This window comes from Eumetopias jubatus, unplaced genomic scaffold (assembly GCF_037043125.1).
Source record: "Eumetopias jubatus isolate StellerSeaLion01/CBP00866 unplaced genomic scaffold, mEumJub1_p1.0 scaffold_2, whole genome shotgun sequence".
Lineage (NCBI taxonomy): Eukaryota > Metazoa > Chordata > Mammalia > Carnivora > Otariidae > Eumetopias > Eumetopias jubatus.
In genome coordinates this window covers 47,776,801-47,791,490 of record NW_028274808.1, presented here as the reverse complement: position 1 = coordinate 47,791,490, position 14,690 = coordinate 47,776,801, and the positions used below count along the sequence as shown (strand labels likewise).

The following is a 14,690-nucleotide window of genomic DNA, read 5'->3' as shown; positions in this document are numbered from 1 at the left end:
TGCGGAGGATAAATAGCAAACTTTAACTACATCAGTCCGCACCTCACGCGCGAAGCAAAGGACGGGTTATCTCTTTTTATCCCCCCCCCCCACCCCAACGAGAGACTCAAACTTCGGCTCTTGATCCCTTTTCTTGGATTGCTTTGGAGGAGACGGTTTGGTGACAGCATTGGGAACAGTAGGGACAGTGTTGTAACTCGTATTTTTAAAGCGACAGTAGACCAGACTTTTTAAATGTTTGGGATTCAAGATACTTTAGGAAGAGGACCAGCTCTGAAAGAGAAATCACTGGGTGCCGAGATGGATTCGGTCAGGTCCTGGGTCCGGAATGTCGGCGTGGTGGACGCCAATGTCGCGGCGCAGAGGTAACGATACGGCCTCACAGTTATTACGGTCTTAAATGCTTTTCTTCGTTCCCTTTCTCGCTCTCACCGTCTGTCTGTCTGTGTGCCTCCTCCCTCTCCCCCCATCTGTCGCCCTGGCCCCGCGCGCTGGAGCTCGACCTAGGACAGGCAGGTCGCTGCAGTCAGGGGGGGACACTTACCCCGCAGCCGACACTCGAGTTTCCGAACTGCCTGGGTCGTTTGTGTTTCTCCCCCACTCCTTCCCCACAGACCACTCTTTGGGAAGAAAAATAACAAAGTGGCATCCAACGCTTTGCAGCTCAGCTCTTGGTCCTGCGATGCGGGCCCGGCCGGGATCGGAGCGCGAGGACCGGAGCTGGCAGCGGCGACTGCCGGAGAGCCGGCTTCCCGGCGCCTCCCGCGTTTCGCCACGGCGCTTGCAAGCGCCTCTCCTCCCGCATCTTGCCGGGTGATTCCTGAAGGCCGGAAGCCCCGCGGCCAGATGGCGGCGGCGACGCGAGGAGTGGGAGAGGCCGGAGCCGCTGCTGGGAAGGCAAAGAGGCCGGGAGCTCCGGGGCGTGGGGGTGGGGGGGCAGGCTGGAGGGTCCAGGCGCAGAGATAAAACAGTGGACCAGACGCACGGAAGAGCGGGTGAGGGAAGAGAAGGGTTTAAAAAGAGAAGACGAAGGAATAGCAGTAGAAAGAGCCGCAGAAGAAGAAGAAAGGCGAGGAGAGGAGACGGGCCGCAAACGCGGGGATCAGCAGCCTTTAGTTTTGCTAGTTACTGAAGTTGACTTTGTTTCTAAGCGTCCGCGTGCTAAGATAGTAAACGCCTTGTCTAGGGTGCCACCCCACGAAGGCATTCTGGTCCCTTTTCCTCATCACCACTGCTGAGCTGGGATTTGTGGTCTCCGCGTCCTTGCTTTCGAAAGACAGCCTCCCTCCCACAAACCCCAAAGAGCCCACGAACTTCTTCCCACGACTCCAGCCTTCCTATCCGCTCTCCTAGCCATCTGCCTCTAAGTCCTGACATCACGCAGAGAAATGCCTCCTTTCCCAGACAGGCCGCGTCTCCAGGTGTCCCGGGTAGAGCGAACCAGCCGCCACCCTTGGAGGAGAGGAGACCCGGGCGGCCCGCTGCTCCCTCCTTTCTGCCGGAGCCCAGGGCGCGCCGATACCCCCGGCAGAGAGCACGAGGCAGAGGAGGCTTTCCGCCGCGGTCTGGGGACTCGCAGGGCTCAGGCGGAGGGAAATCAGGCGGCTTCACAGAGCCGGCTCCAAGGCGCATTTCCTTAGCCAAGCACCTTAAAGATACCTCCCCTACTTTCCTCCTCTCCCCGGATCAAATCATTGTTAAACTTGGAATAGGCAGCCCGAGGGGGGACTCTAGCCAAAATTTTACGCCATTCAAAAGAGTGAAAGTGCTCACACCCGGGGGTACGAGGCCCGGAGATCCCAGCGCCGCGGGGCAGCACTGGCCATCTGCGCGCTCCCCTGGGCCCTGGGACTTCTGTTAAATGTGATCTGGCGGTTAGTTTGTCCCCGGCCGCGACAGGTCTGCGAGGACGTGTGTGCACACGCTCAAAACGCTCAGGGGCGCCCCCCGGGCCCTCCAACAGGGGTTTCGCGGTCAGCGGGTTTGGCTAGCGCCGCCGAGAGATGCAGCTTAAGCGGGGATCCCCCTGGCCCCAGGCGAGGACGCTCTCTGCCTCTTAATAACATTTTGCCTTCTCCAAGCGCAGCAGTTCTGGGGGCAGGGTCCCCAGTATCCCGCTGTCCGCAGTGGCCCGCGATCCTTGGTCCCGGGGATTCCACTCTGCCACTCTCCGGGGCGCAACTTTTCGGAAGAGCGAGGGAAGCGGGAGGAGAGGCCTCTCTCGGTAGGATGGAGGCTTGGGCTCTGGGTTTCCCGCCGCCCCCAGGACGTTCCCCACCCACCAACTTTTGGAGAGAGCAAGGAGTGCGTAATGGGCAGTAGCAATAGGTCTGGTAACGCCAATGAGGGTGAAGGAAATGGGTCACTTCTTCAAAAGTAAGGAGGATTTATTGCCCTAACCTAGGGGCCTAGTTCCCAATCCTGACCCAGCTGGCGGCTCCACTTGAGGGTGAAGATAGGGGCGGCCCTATGGAATAAGACTTGGGCTGCCTCCTTCGGGACTGCTTTGGGCCTTGGTCCGCAGCTGGCATCCTTTGGTCTCCACTAAAGACCAGACTGTGAGCTGCTGGGCCCTGGGATGCCCAGAGGCTGGAACAGCAGACGGTGGCAGTGGACAGGGGCGTTGGCCCTGTCAGCCAACCCCTGTGGCCACTGCAACTACTTGAAAGAGTCCCCTCTTCTTAAACTGAATTGCAAAAAGGTCTGAGGGGCCCAGAACTCTGGACCAGGGATGGGGACCCTTGAACACCCGCCCCCCCCCCCCCCCGCGGTATTTGTGTGGGCATGTTGGTAACATGGTATCTTTCTCTCCTTCCCTCTGTCCGGTGTCCTCCATGTCTTTTCCTGTGCAGCGGAGTTGCCCTATCCCGGGCCCACTTTGAGAAGCAGCCTCCTTCTAACTTGAGGAAATCCAACTTCTTTCACTTCGTTCTGGCGCTCTATGACAGGCAGGGGCAGCCAGTGGAGATTGAGCGCACAGCCTTCGTTGATTTTGTGGAGAACGACAAAGTAAGTGGAGGTCCCCCTTTCCTCACGGCCTAATAACTACCTCCTTGCAAAGCACTAAAGATTCCATCTGTCACTCGTGACACTTTTCCACTCACATCATCAGGAATGATAAATTGAGGCTTCTCACCCCAGCCTCTGAATCAGTTGATTTCCCGGCACCTCCTCGCTGCGGGGGTGCTGGTGGCTCTGCGAACCCAGACTCCGGGGTCATTAGCAGAGCCTGGTCATGGACTGACCATGGTGCAAATGCCCTTCAGGCAGAGCATGCCCTTCTCCGGGTTATTTTTTGTTATTTTGCACCTGCCAGCGCTGGCAGAGTGGATACCCAGAGCCGAGTCTTGGCCCACCTTCCCCGTTGAGACTCCTCTCCCACTCTCGCTCCCCAGTGCAGTGTCCACTCTGACCCCAGCTCGGGTTTGGGGGCTGGATTCGATCTCAGATGAAATGGACATGTGATGAGAAGAAAGTCTCTTGCCCTCTCTGGGCCTGTGAGCTTTAGGGCTGGAGCTTCCTGAGGTCCCCCTTGAATCTGGGCCTGGGTCCCTGAGCTTGTGGCCCCAGAGGCTCTAGTCTTGGTGGGATAGAGCCAAATGCTACCCTTGCAAATGACAAGTCCCTGCATCTTTCTGCCAAGAGAAGCTTTGGGGCTTTTTAAGGATGGACAGAGCCCGTAGGGTTGGGTGGGGCCTGTTTAAAGGTATCCTGGTGCGGTGTCCTATTGTTGCGGCTGGGGAGCGGGGGGTGTCACACTTCTGAGGACATTTTTAAAGGGGGGGACAGAGGGGTTGCCGAGGGTCAAGTGGCCCGAGCCCTAGCAAGTTGCAAAGGTTGGCCCTGGGCAGACGCTCCTGCCCTTTGACCTGGGACTGGGCAGGGGGTTGTTCAAAGCTGCAGAGAGAGCCGGGGAAAGTCGGCGGGAGGCGGGGTGGGGTGCGCTCTCTAGTTTTTCCTTCTTTGGGTGGGGGGTGCTGGAAGGCAAGGGACTCGAATGCTGCCTGTCTTTTCAGGAACAAGGCAACGAGAAGACCAACAACGGTACCCACTATAAGTTACAGCTCCTCTACAGCAATGGTGAGCGCCTAGCGCCGGCTGCGGCGCCCGCACGTTTCTCTTGCTAGGAGGGCGGCTGACCACGTCGCAGTCGCTTGTGGGCAGCCTCCTGGCCTGGGGAGCGCAGGGCTGCGGGAGGCTGTGGCAGGGCCAGGGGCGGGTGGGCGGCCTTTGCTCCAGGACCGCACAGCCGGAGTGCTTGCCCGCAGTCGGGAGCCTGGAGCGGCTGCCCTGGCCTCGGTCCCCACAGCGGGGATGGGTTTGGGAGCCAAGAGCGGCTCCGCGGCCCTTACCTCGTGCCCGCCCCCTCCCCTGTAGGCGTGCGCACCGAGCAGGACCTGTACGTCAGGCTCATCGACTCGGTCACCAAGCAGGTGAGCCGGCGGGCCACCCCATCTCCTCTTCTCCCGTGCCCCCCCCCTGCATCTCCCTCCCTCCCGCCTGCCCCTGACCTCTGCCCACCCCCCACGGTTTCCTGGGTCAGACTTCACATGCTTCTCCACATCAGCTAGCAGCTTGTCCAACCTGGAGAACAATTATTTTCCCTCTCTCCTCCCTTGCTCTTCTTCTTTCTGGTTGGGGTTGAGGGTAGGGGGGCAAAGGGGTGAAGAGAGGAAGCAATTGGTAGGAGATCCCGTCCCCCCAAACATTCCCTTTTGCAGGAATACGTCCTCACCAGGGCAAACTTCTCTATTATTCTTTTGCTTGAGTTAAGCAGGCCACAGCTCAGGTTCTGGTTAACTTCTAATGAAGTAGTGGGCAGAGGGGGAAAAACGATTCTGTGCTTGTTTTAACGTCCCCTTTCCTTTGTCTCTCCATTGCCTTCATATCTTCCCTTCCTGCCCCCCCTCCCCCGCCAACTCCTTTGTAGCCCATAGCTTATGAGGGACAAAATAAGAATCCAGAAATGTGCCGAGTTCTCCTGACGCACGAAGTGATGTGCAGGTAAGTGTCACGTTTTTCCTGCGGGCTTTGCTGGAAAGCGGGGCAGGGGAGCCACGCCAGCCAGCTTGCGTGCATCCCAGCATTGACTTTTAGGAGTGGTGGCTCCAGGAGAGGGAGGCCTTACCCCGGGGGCTGATTTGCTAGAGTTCTCCCTTAAAGGCCAGATTCTTAGGGCATATCCTTTAAGACTCCAAAAGGAAACCCAGAACCACTCAGGATTTCAATCCCTGGCATCTCAGGAGTTTCCTCCGTTCTGAGGAAAGTCTCTGTTGTCCAGGGGTCAGTGGCAGCGCGGGGAGGGGCCGGGCAGCCCCTGGCCAAGTTTGGGGTCACAGACTTTCCCTGAATGGGTCTCCACCCGAGGTCCGCCCTGCTAGGTTACTGCCTGTCCTGCCTGCTTCGGGTAGATTTCCAGGAGGGTCCACTTGTGGAGTACGGGAGTCAAAGCACTGGCAAGACTTGCAGTCTGGGAGAGGGACTACCGGAGGGTGGAACCCACCCTCCCCACCCCCACCCCAACCGCTGAGGCACCTGTCTGTGATGCGGAAGAGTTTCCTTCCTCCGGGGATGTTGCTTCTCCAGTGATTTCCCTTGTCAGGAGAGTTTCAGGGGTCACGAGAAAGTACTGGGTAGAAAGAGCAGTCCAGTTGATCACTGGTGGGAGAGGTGGGGAGAGGACCCCATCGGGGGTATCCGGAGCAACAATTGGATTCTGAGCATCAAGTTGTGAGAGGTGCAGTCTACTCAGATTCCCGCATTTTCCCGCATCTTCTTTCCGGAGACCAGTCATTCCGTTTTGAGTCCTTTCTTCTGCTTGACTAGAAGAGAATTAAAAATTAGAAGAAATTCATCCACGCACTTAATTATTCATCCTTTCAACAAACGTTTGAGTACTGGGGACCCACCACAGCAAAAGAGAAAAGGAAACTCTGGAAAGAGGTGGTTATTTGACTATAAACATTTAAATGTCAAGTCCATACACGTTTTTCTTCCTCCCAAATCTCGGATTGGAGAGAAAGCCTCAGTTCCTCCTTGCTCTGCTGTTGCCCCAGTGAATAATCCACCAGCTCCAGACTTGCTAGTTTTGGGTAATTGCAGGCCATCTCATTTAGTCTGGACTGTTTTATGGGCAGCTCCCAGCAGCCTCGGCTCCCTCCCAACCCAGTCAGAAAGAAACCATAACAATCAGCCATGTTTGTTTTGGTTTTGACCAAGTATTAGAAAAACAAACTTTGCCAAATGCAAAGTTCATTTCTGCCAGTGGCCTCAGCGGAGCGGAATGGAGCTTCCCTGCCTGAGTAGCTGGGAGAGGCCATGGGTGAGGGAATGAGCAGATAGCCACTCCATTATCCCAGGGCCCCTGATAGATTCGTTCAGAAAGGAAATGCAATTCCAAGAAGAGCTTGCATGTAACACCTAGATTAAATAGTTAGAACACTTTGACTGGGTTGGCTAATTGAAGGATTTTTTTTTTATCCCTCCTTATACTTTTAAATGTCTTTGTTTGGAGAGATTATCTTCTTAAAAGAAAAGAAAACAAACCCCGAAACTGGCCCATTGTCTGACGAATTATACCTATCACTTTAAATAACATTCGCACGCCCCATCCAGCTGTAGTTAAGGCTGACATTTTTATTTTTAAGCCCAATCAAATCCTCCTCATTTTATGCTGTTTAAGTAACAGCATCAATTTTTAAAGCCTCTAGTTTAGTCTGCATTAGTAACACAATATAAAAATTTAATGTACTGTAACTTCTTTGCATCTGAGACCTGGGAAGACGCTCTGCGATTTTCTTCCCAAAACTAGAATTTAAAACAAATATTAATTATGGGTAAATAAATGATCCATTGGATGGATACTGTGTATGGAGTGTGTGTGTGTGTGTGTGTATGTGTGTGTTTTGGGAGCTAGCTGGGATGATGGCAAATATTGGATGTATCCAGAGGGGAAGATCTCAATTTGTCAGTCAGAGCTGGCTGATTCTCCAATAAGGGAAAAAGTTCCTTCTCCCACATATTAGGAGCCAGGGAGAGCAGTCCATGATTGAGGGATGAATTAGATGCATGTTCTGAGAGTTTGCGTGGTGTTCTTGAGCATACCTGGGGATTTCCCTGAATGGTTTTATGTTCTGTAAGCCTTAGGAAAAAAAGCTCATAAACTGGCATTGAGTTTTCAGAGGGAACAAAATAAATCGCTTTAGGAATAACTTTTTCTCTCTTCCCCAGTTGTCTCTGCTCCTCTCTTTCCTGCTTTAGTTCCTCTTGCCAATTATTAGCAAGGAGAAATCTAGTTGTTATGTCGCGGCAAGCCACGCCTGTGCCCTCAATGCTCAGAGGGTTAAAAGATATTATAATTTGAACAGAAGTTGTCTCAAGGTCTACAGCTGGCTAATAACAGAGTTGTATTGAGCGCGAGCAAACCCCACAGCTGTGACTTTTCGCCACAAGGCGCAGGCTAGACAGGGCCCTAATCAGATGGGCCAGCCGGGCAGTGAGGCCAGTGTCTTTATCGGCCAGATGGTGTGAATTTAGACACTTTTGTTATGCAATCGCAGGGAGGAGTTGGGGAGAAGAAAACAAAACAAAAGCCACCATGCTGTGCGCTTATTTGAGTTTGAAATTAGAGACAGATTTTTGAAAGTTGAGGGTTGAATTTTAAAAACGATTTTGGAGGGGAAAGGGCACATTCGCTTGTCTTGAGCAGAAGTTTGACTGACTGGACACCCTGTGTCCAGGGCTGGGGCTTTTTTTCTTCTCCAGCCATCCCTTATCCCCCCTTTTTTAAATTCCTTTTGGAAAAAGGCAGGTAAGATTCAGGATTGGGATACAATTTTCCATATTTCCCCAGCTTCATCGCCAACTTGGTTTATTTTTTCTCTTTCCCTCTCTAAAGACTCTGTGAGATGGGGAGGACCACAGAGGCCTGTAGTGTTTGAGGGAAAAGGTTGAGAGTGTTTCAGGGAAAAGGTTCTCTGAGTAAGAATTAGAATAAAATAAGCCAAACCCAGCCAAACTAAGGAGTGGAGGACCAACCTGCATTTTCATTCATTAGGGAGAAGGAGCCCTTCTGAGCCTCTCGTGATAGGAACACAATCAACCTAGTGCCAAGTTCACTTTCCTCTTCTCTTTGTTTATTTTTCCCCTTTCCTATTTTACAGTCTTGTTCAGTTTTAAAAAAACACTTACCAGGAACTTCAGACCTAGAAACTTGCTTGTTAGAAGATAACCCTCTAAAACCTTCTCACTGAAGTAGCTGAACCTGAAGTTGGTCGCACGGGCTTTGTCTCTACAGCAAAGGGAGAGGAGAATGGAGTTTGTCATCTGAGTAATTCAGGGCCCCAGCCCTTCAGGTCCACCATGCACATATCTGATCCCAGAGTGATTGTTTGGAGACCGTGGGTTCACGAATGTCCTCCACTTTCCACTTCCCTTTGCTTATGTTAATATTACTGGCATGAAGATGGAATGTCATTTAAGAAACCAGATTAAAAAAAAAAAACTAGGACATCTTGATGAGAACTTTTCTTAAAAAAAAAAAAGAAAGAAAGAAAGAAAGGAAAAGAATTAGTTTTGCCTCACCCAGAAAACATTTGAGAAGGGCTCAGATGGAGCACATGTAGTCCACTCCTATTATTTTTATACCTTTACTATTTCAGCCCAGTCACCAAGTGAGTGTCTTCTACATCTCTTCTGTGCTATTAACATTAAAGACTGTACTTAAATATGTTACTGTTGGAACATGGAAGATTGGGTCCTAAAGTTTCTCTGCATTTTTCTTTGAATATTGTTTCCTTCCCTGACGAGATTCTCCACATTGTATTACACTGGCACCAGGCTTACATTTTTATCTGTTTTTCTTTTCTTTCGGAGAAAATCCCCACGGAAAGCAGCTGAATTCAGCTGAGCTATTTTGCAAACTTACTCGGCCTCTTCAGAATCATTCCTTCTCAAACTAAACAGATTGGCACATCCTGACAGTCTGTGTTCTCGTAATTAAATTGTACCAGCATCGCACACATATTTGGGTTAGGCTGACATACTGCTGAGGTCAGAGGGGAGTCTAGCTAGAAGGTCTTTAGGTAACAAGCATGCCTGGGCTTTTGAAATTGTGTCGCTAAGGAAAAACGGTTTGCCTGAGCCGCATAGGTATTCTGCTGACATCAGCAACGGAAATAGGGAGAGGTGGGAGAGGGAAGTGGGTGGTGGTAGGGAGTTGGGGAGAGAGACAAGGGCTTTGGGAGGTGGGAATGCAGCTGGCCAGCATTTTTATTGGTGTTAATCTTGGGATGGATTGAAATTTTAAAAGTTAAGACCCAATATAATTTCAAAGGCAAAATATTATTTCAGAAAGTCCCCAGTGGCCAACTCTGGTATTTAAGAATGTTGAGACCATTTTTCTTTTATTTCCTACTAATTTGATTAAATTTCTTAAAACCTCCTAGCGCTCATTTGGTGAAACTTGTTTAGCACCTCTCCAGTATATCTTGCTCTTTGAGAAAGGTAGAATGAATGGGTCACCGGGTAATCCCACGCATCCCTGTAGGAGCGAAGATGAACTTTAAAAGTTTTACAAAGACTCCTTTATTCATTTGTTTGTTTTTAATTCTGTGGAGGACCAGAGAGGACAAGTGGACTGGAGACAGCCACAAAGCAAATCTGTGTCTGGGCTGGTAGTAGGGCCTACGAGTCCCTGCTGCCTCATGGCCTCCCTCTTTTCCTTCTTCAGGCATCACTTCCAAAGAGGGCTCGGGGATCTCATTGCCTCACAGGCTTCCTAAACCAAGAAGGGACTCGGGAGTTAATCTCGTCCAGTATTTTAATTTTATATATCAGGTTGGCAAAGCCCAGAAGGGTTAAACAGATTTGACTACATTCCCGCAGCTGCTTGGTGGCAACGTCTGATAGGACGCCAGAGACCCGATTCTCACTTTAGCCATCTTTCCATTGTGTTGCTTCGCTCTCAAACTTAAACAGATTGTGGAAAGGGCAGTGCTGACATCTAGTTGGCTTACTGCTAGTGTTTATGTGGCATAGTCTCCGACCAGTGTGGATAGTCATGTTTTGTTGTTGTTTTTTTCTATGCCATGTCAAGGCTATATTCTTAAGCAACTACCATTGATGGTAGACCGTGTGCTTGAATGAGCCAAGAGGTATTCAGGAGCTTGCAGTGCCGGTGGCAGTGGGCAGCAAAAAGGGGACGTGATTTTCCAGTGCTTCCCCACCACCCATCTTCCTTTGCTTTTGTCACATCTGTCTAGGTCTTTCATACAGACACCTTTGGATTGGAGCATTTTGCTCTGCTCGGGTCTGACTGAGTCCTTCCTATCTGCTGTGATTGCTGTAGGGCTTCTTCTTTTCTCTCTCCCTCCCAGATAATTTCACAAGCCTTTCTCCAGCATCTACCAGGTACCCAGCACTTCGCTAGGTGGAAGTCTTGGGAGGTAGCATCTTCAAGATGGGACTTACAGAGGAAGTCCCATTTCTGGTCTGGACTTGGTGAAAATCATGGGAGAGATCATTTTACAGCTCTCTGCCTCATTTTCTCCCTATTTTACAATGTGTACCATGGTTCTGGTCTTCTTCCTTCATCTTTAGAAAATGACAGAAATGGATAAATAACTAAATGTTTATAAAGTACACTGAGTTCTCTGGAAAGATGTTATTAGTAACTAAGGTTGATAAAGCCAGGCAGCTACTCGGGGTCTATTTTATGCCTTTTCCTTTCCCTTCTTTCTTCAAATATTTATTAAGATGTAAAGACCTAAAAGATACAACCCTACAATCATTCAACATGGAACTGGAAGTGACCTTATAGATTTAAAAATCCAGTGCCTGTGGTTCAGAATACAAATATGGCTCCTGGGAAAGTTGTGATTTGCTGAGAATGACCCAGTTATAAACCATAGAGTGAGAATTTGAGAGAGTATCTTTGGGCTTCGGGTTCAGCGGTGTTTTTAAACATGGCCATAAATCCTGCGCTTGAGCAACTGAATGCTAAGAAGCTACCTAGGACATTTTTGTGAATGTTTCTACGTTGTATGCTCGTTGTCTTTTCTTGATTTTAACAAATTTCTTTTACTCTCTTGGTTCTTCCCAATCTACAGTCGATGTTGCGAGAAGAAAAGTTGTGGGAACCGAAATGAGACTCCTTCAGACCCCGTCATCATCGACAGGTAGGGGGAGAAAGTGATTGAAACAATCATTCCTGGTTTCTTTCCTTTATGAATCTCCATGCTGAGTACTGATCGCTTGGGATTTGCCATAAGGTTTCATGCTATCTTCAAGGCAGAGCTAGTCCAACATGTGTTTTCTTGTTGTGGTTGGCCTTTCTTGGAAGAAATCAGAACCTTACTTTCTGAACATGTGTCTCTAAATCTATGATGAGATTCTTTTTCAGGTGCATTGATGTCAACCTAATGAGGAGTATGTGGATGGTAGAGGATGCCAGCTCTCCTATCTGGCAGAGCTGGGTCTCAGTAAGTTTCTTGGAAGAGGCAGTGTGTCCCAAGTTAAGCGGCAACCCCTTTATCATTTGCAGTGATTGCTGTTGGCTTTGAAGACTATCAATTTAGGTTACAGTTTAGGGGATTATGACAAGCTCTCTCTTACACTGAGGGAGATTCCGTTCTACCACAGAGCATTGCATTCTGGGTCTTATGTTATATTCAGAGTGTGCAAAATTCTCTGGGACAAGATGCTAATTCACTGAAATGTGATTTAGGCATCCTCAGCTGTCTGTTTTTGTGATTGGAAACAGAACTTACAAACCAACGAAGAAATACCAAATTAACTTCCAGCAATCATGTAATTTTTAAGAAATCCCCTATTCCCACCCCTAATTTTTTCTCTTTCGTTAAAAAACGGAATAATTCCCTATTGCTTCTTTCTTTGGGTTTTCGTGTTTCTAGCCAGGTCCTGAAATGGATTGGAGAGACCACAGTCTCCAAAGTTGTTATTCCGATATTCCAATGAATTCTCAGTTGGGAGAATGGAACCTCTGGCATTCTTCCCAGAAAGCCAGCTTGGTTTCTTTGTGGAAAGTGTAGCATAGCCCTAGGAACGAGGAGGCTGGAATCCTGATCCTGTCCTCGCTCCTGACCTTGGACAAAGCACTCAGCATCTCTGCTCTTCAGAGGTACAACTGGAGGGTACTGCCTGCCATTCTAGGTTTCAGGAGGCTCCAGAAGTATCTATCCATGGCAGTTTTGCAGTCTTCTCTGAGATGCTTGGAAGAGGTTGATAACCAAATGTAAAATGTTTGTTGGGTGTGTGGGGCACCTTTGCCATTGTAGAAAGTTCAGGTGAAACCCATTTTAGGGAGCTGTTTGGAATTTCCTTTTTGGTTTTGGTTTTTCTTTTTTTTCTGAAAGTGCATAGAAGCTCACAATGAAAGAGTTGTGAGAACTCTCTAGGGTCAGCCATCTTCCTCATTTGACAGATGGAAGACTGGCCTGGGAATGCTGACATGACTTGCCCACGATTGCACAGCTGGGTGGAACAGAGCTGGCCCTAGAACACAGCCCTCTGTCCTTCTAAGCTCGTGCTCCTCTCACTGCCACAGCCTCCCTCTCCCGGCACCGTCTGTCCTGACTTACGTGACTTGGATGTGTTGATTGCATGTGGCCCCATTTCCCAACTTGCCAGGATGCCCTCAGGATCCCCTGGGGGAATTTCAAGCATATGAGAACAGGCTAGATGCAGACCCAGTCCTTTCCAGCGTGCACACTGACCTCACCAATCATCTCTTCTCCACACACCTTTGCTCACCTTTCAAGATGGTCCTCCATCCTCATGACTAGTACCTCTTCTCTTGTCGTAAATGCCCCACAAACCAGCCTTTGAAATGGTTGCAAACCTACAAATGCCAAGCCGCATCTTACATCTCATCGGCACACATCCTAATGACTCCATGCAGAGCAGTTCTTACTTTAAGAAACCTCATATAGCCTGCACCTGCGGATAAAGCCAAACATATTTGTACTTTCATCCTCTGTGATACACAGTTACATGTACAAAAGAAAGCAGTCTTTCTGCATGCACAGAGAGAGAAGATTTTCAAATTAGGTACTTTCACTGTTTGTGCTAGGATGCCTTACATTTTTCTCAGAAGGTGGACATTGTATCTTGGCTGCATATTATAGAACTTTATGTGGCTATGGCATTTATTTTTTTACTATCATTTGCACAATAAAACAGCCCAGTGAAGTCTCTGCATCACTTGAAATATGTGTTACTTTCAAAATGTTGCACATCTGCACATGGAAACGTACGTACCCAAGGGTACAGGTAAATTGGCCATCATCAGGGTTTTAGAGAACCCATTTTATTATAAACAGATGCATTTGTTATGCTTACTCACTGTAAGGCTTTTGTTTGCAGACATTGTTCCCTCTGGTCTTATTGCTCCTGGATATCTTTGGGGCTTACCTTCGCCTCCTTCCCTTCATTGTGGAAGTAATGGGAGATAAAGTCAGGTTGCCATTTGTTCGAAGTGGGATGAGTGGTTTTTGTCATCCAGGGGTTTGGTTGAGTTGTGCATCCAGTTCAACGTCTGTCAACTTGGAGATGTTGAGATTCCCCCATGAGCACCCAATGGGTGCAAAGTAGTCTATTTTGGATTTCCTCTGAGTAAATATAGAACTCTCTTCTTTGCCCTTGTTCCTATAATGCCAACTAATTATCTCCTCCCCCTGCTCGCTCAATCTAACCAGATGCAGTTAATTTACACTGTCTCTCTTTGAGTTTTCTCACACAACAGGCACGCTCCACTCTGGCTCCAGGGAAGCCTATTTATTCCCTTGGAATTGTGCATGTTCGGCGGAAGGGATGGGGGGGCTCAAGGGTGGTTCCCAAACTTTTCACCACAAAGGACCCCTTCTATTGTTTCCCTTGGCTAACCCAGCGTTTTATAAGATTTTGCCTGCTAAACTGCAATTAACCAGTAATCATTCAGCTGTAATTCCATTTTTATTAATCAAAGACATACAACAGAATGGGAAGGAAAAACCTCATTCCAGAAATGCCCTTGATCTCATCAGTGGCCAATCAGAGGTTTTGGCTGGGATGAGACAACCAGTGTTACCACACTGACTCGATAAGACTTCCAGCTCAAACACAAAACAACTTGACTTTTCACTTAGTCCATGTGACCACATCCTGGGCAGATACTCAGTTTCCAATAAGCTGCTTGAAATATGAAAAATAGCTTTTACTACCTTGTGGCCCCTTCATTGAGAATCACTGGATTTTATAATAGGGCATCCCCCATTAAAGATTTGGTTCTTCATTTCCTAAGACTTAGCTCCAGACGAGGTTTTTTTTTTTTTTTCCTACTAAATTATTCCCTGCCTTGATTTTTTTTAGAAGCTTAAATTTAATTTTCATCCTCAGCTGTCTTTTCAGCATGGTCTTGTGAATTCTTGGGCAGCCACACCCCTCTCTAAAAAGCCAGGCCAGCACACAGCCCAGCAGGACTTACTGCTGAATCATGGGTCCCCAGCAGAGCCTTCTTTCTGTGTACAAATGTGTGCATGTGTAGAGTGGCAGTAGGGTTTATCAATTTTTAGTGTGAAAATCCAAAGTTCCTATTTGAAAGAAAAAAAAAAAAACCCAGCAGAACAAAACAAAACAAAACCAACAATGAAACCATAATCCTTACTTCAGTCTTTGGCCTAAATCTTGTCTAT

At 48.8% G+C, this 14,690-nt stretch overlaps 1 protein-coding gene across 4 annotated transcripts in view; it reads left to right on the top strand.

Moving 5' to 3' along the window:
• The first annotated feature begins 234 nt into the window (after nucleotides 1–234).
• The window catches only part of EBF2 (EBF transcription factor 2), a 183,532-nt gene continuing 169,076 nt past the window's right edge, over nucleotides 235–14,690 (top strand). For 3 of the 4 annotated variants that reach the window (XM_088021427.1, XM_028114342.2, XM_028114341.2), the window contains exons 1-6: nucleotides 235–365; nucleotides 2,853–3,009; nucleotides 4,017–4,080; nucleotides 4,378–4,433; nucleotides 4,931–5,004; nucleotides 11,109–11,177. In XM_088021427.1, coding sequence (XP_087877553.1) covers nucleotides 235–365; nucleotides 2,853–3,009; nucleotides 4,017–4,080; nucleotides 4,378–4,433; nucleotides 4,931–5,004; nucleotides 11,109–11,177 — 551 coding nt within the window. The remainder of the gene's footprint in view (nucleotides 366–2,852; nucleotides 3,010–4,016; nucleotides 4,081–4,377; nucleotides 4,434–4,930; nucleotides 5,005–11,108; nucleotides 11,178–14,690) is intronic. The other variant, XM_028114343.2, reaches the window with a different exon arrangement.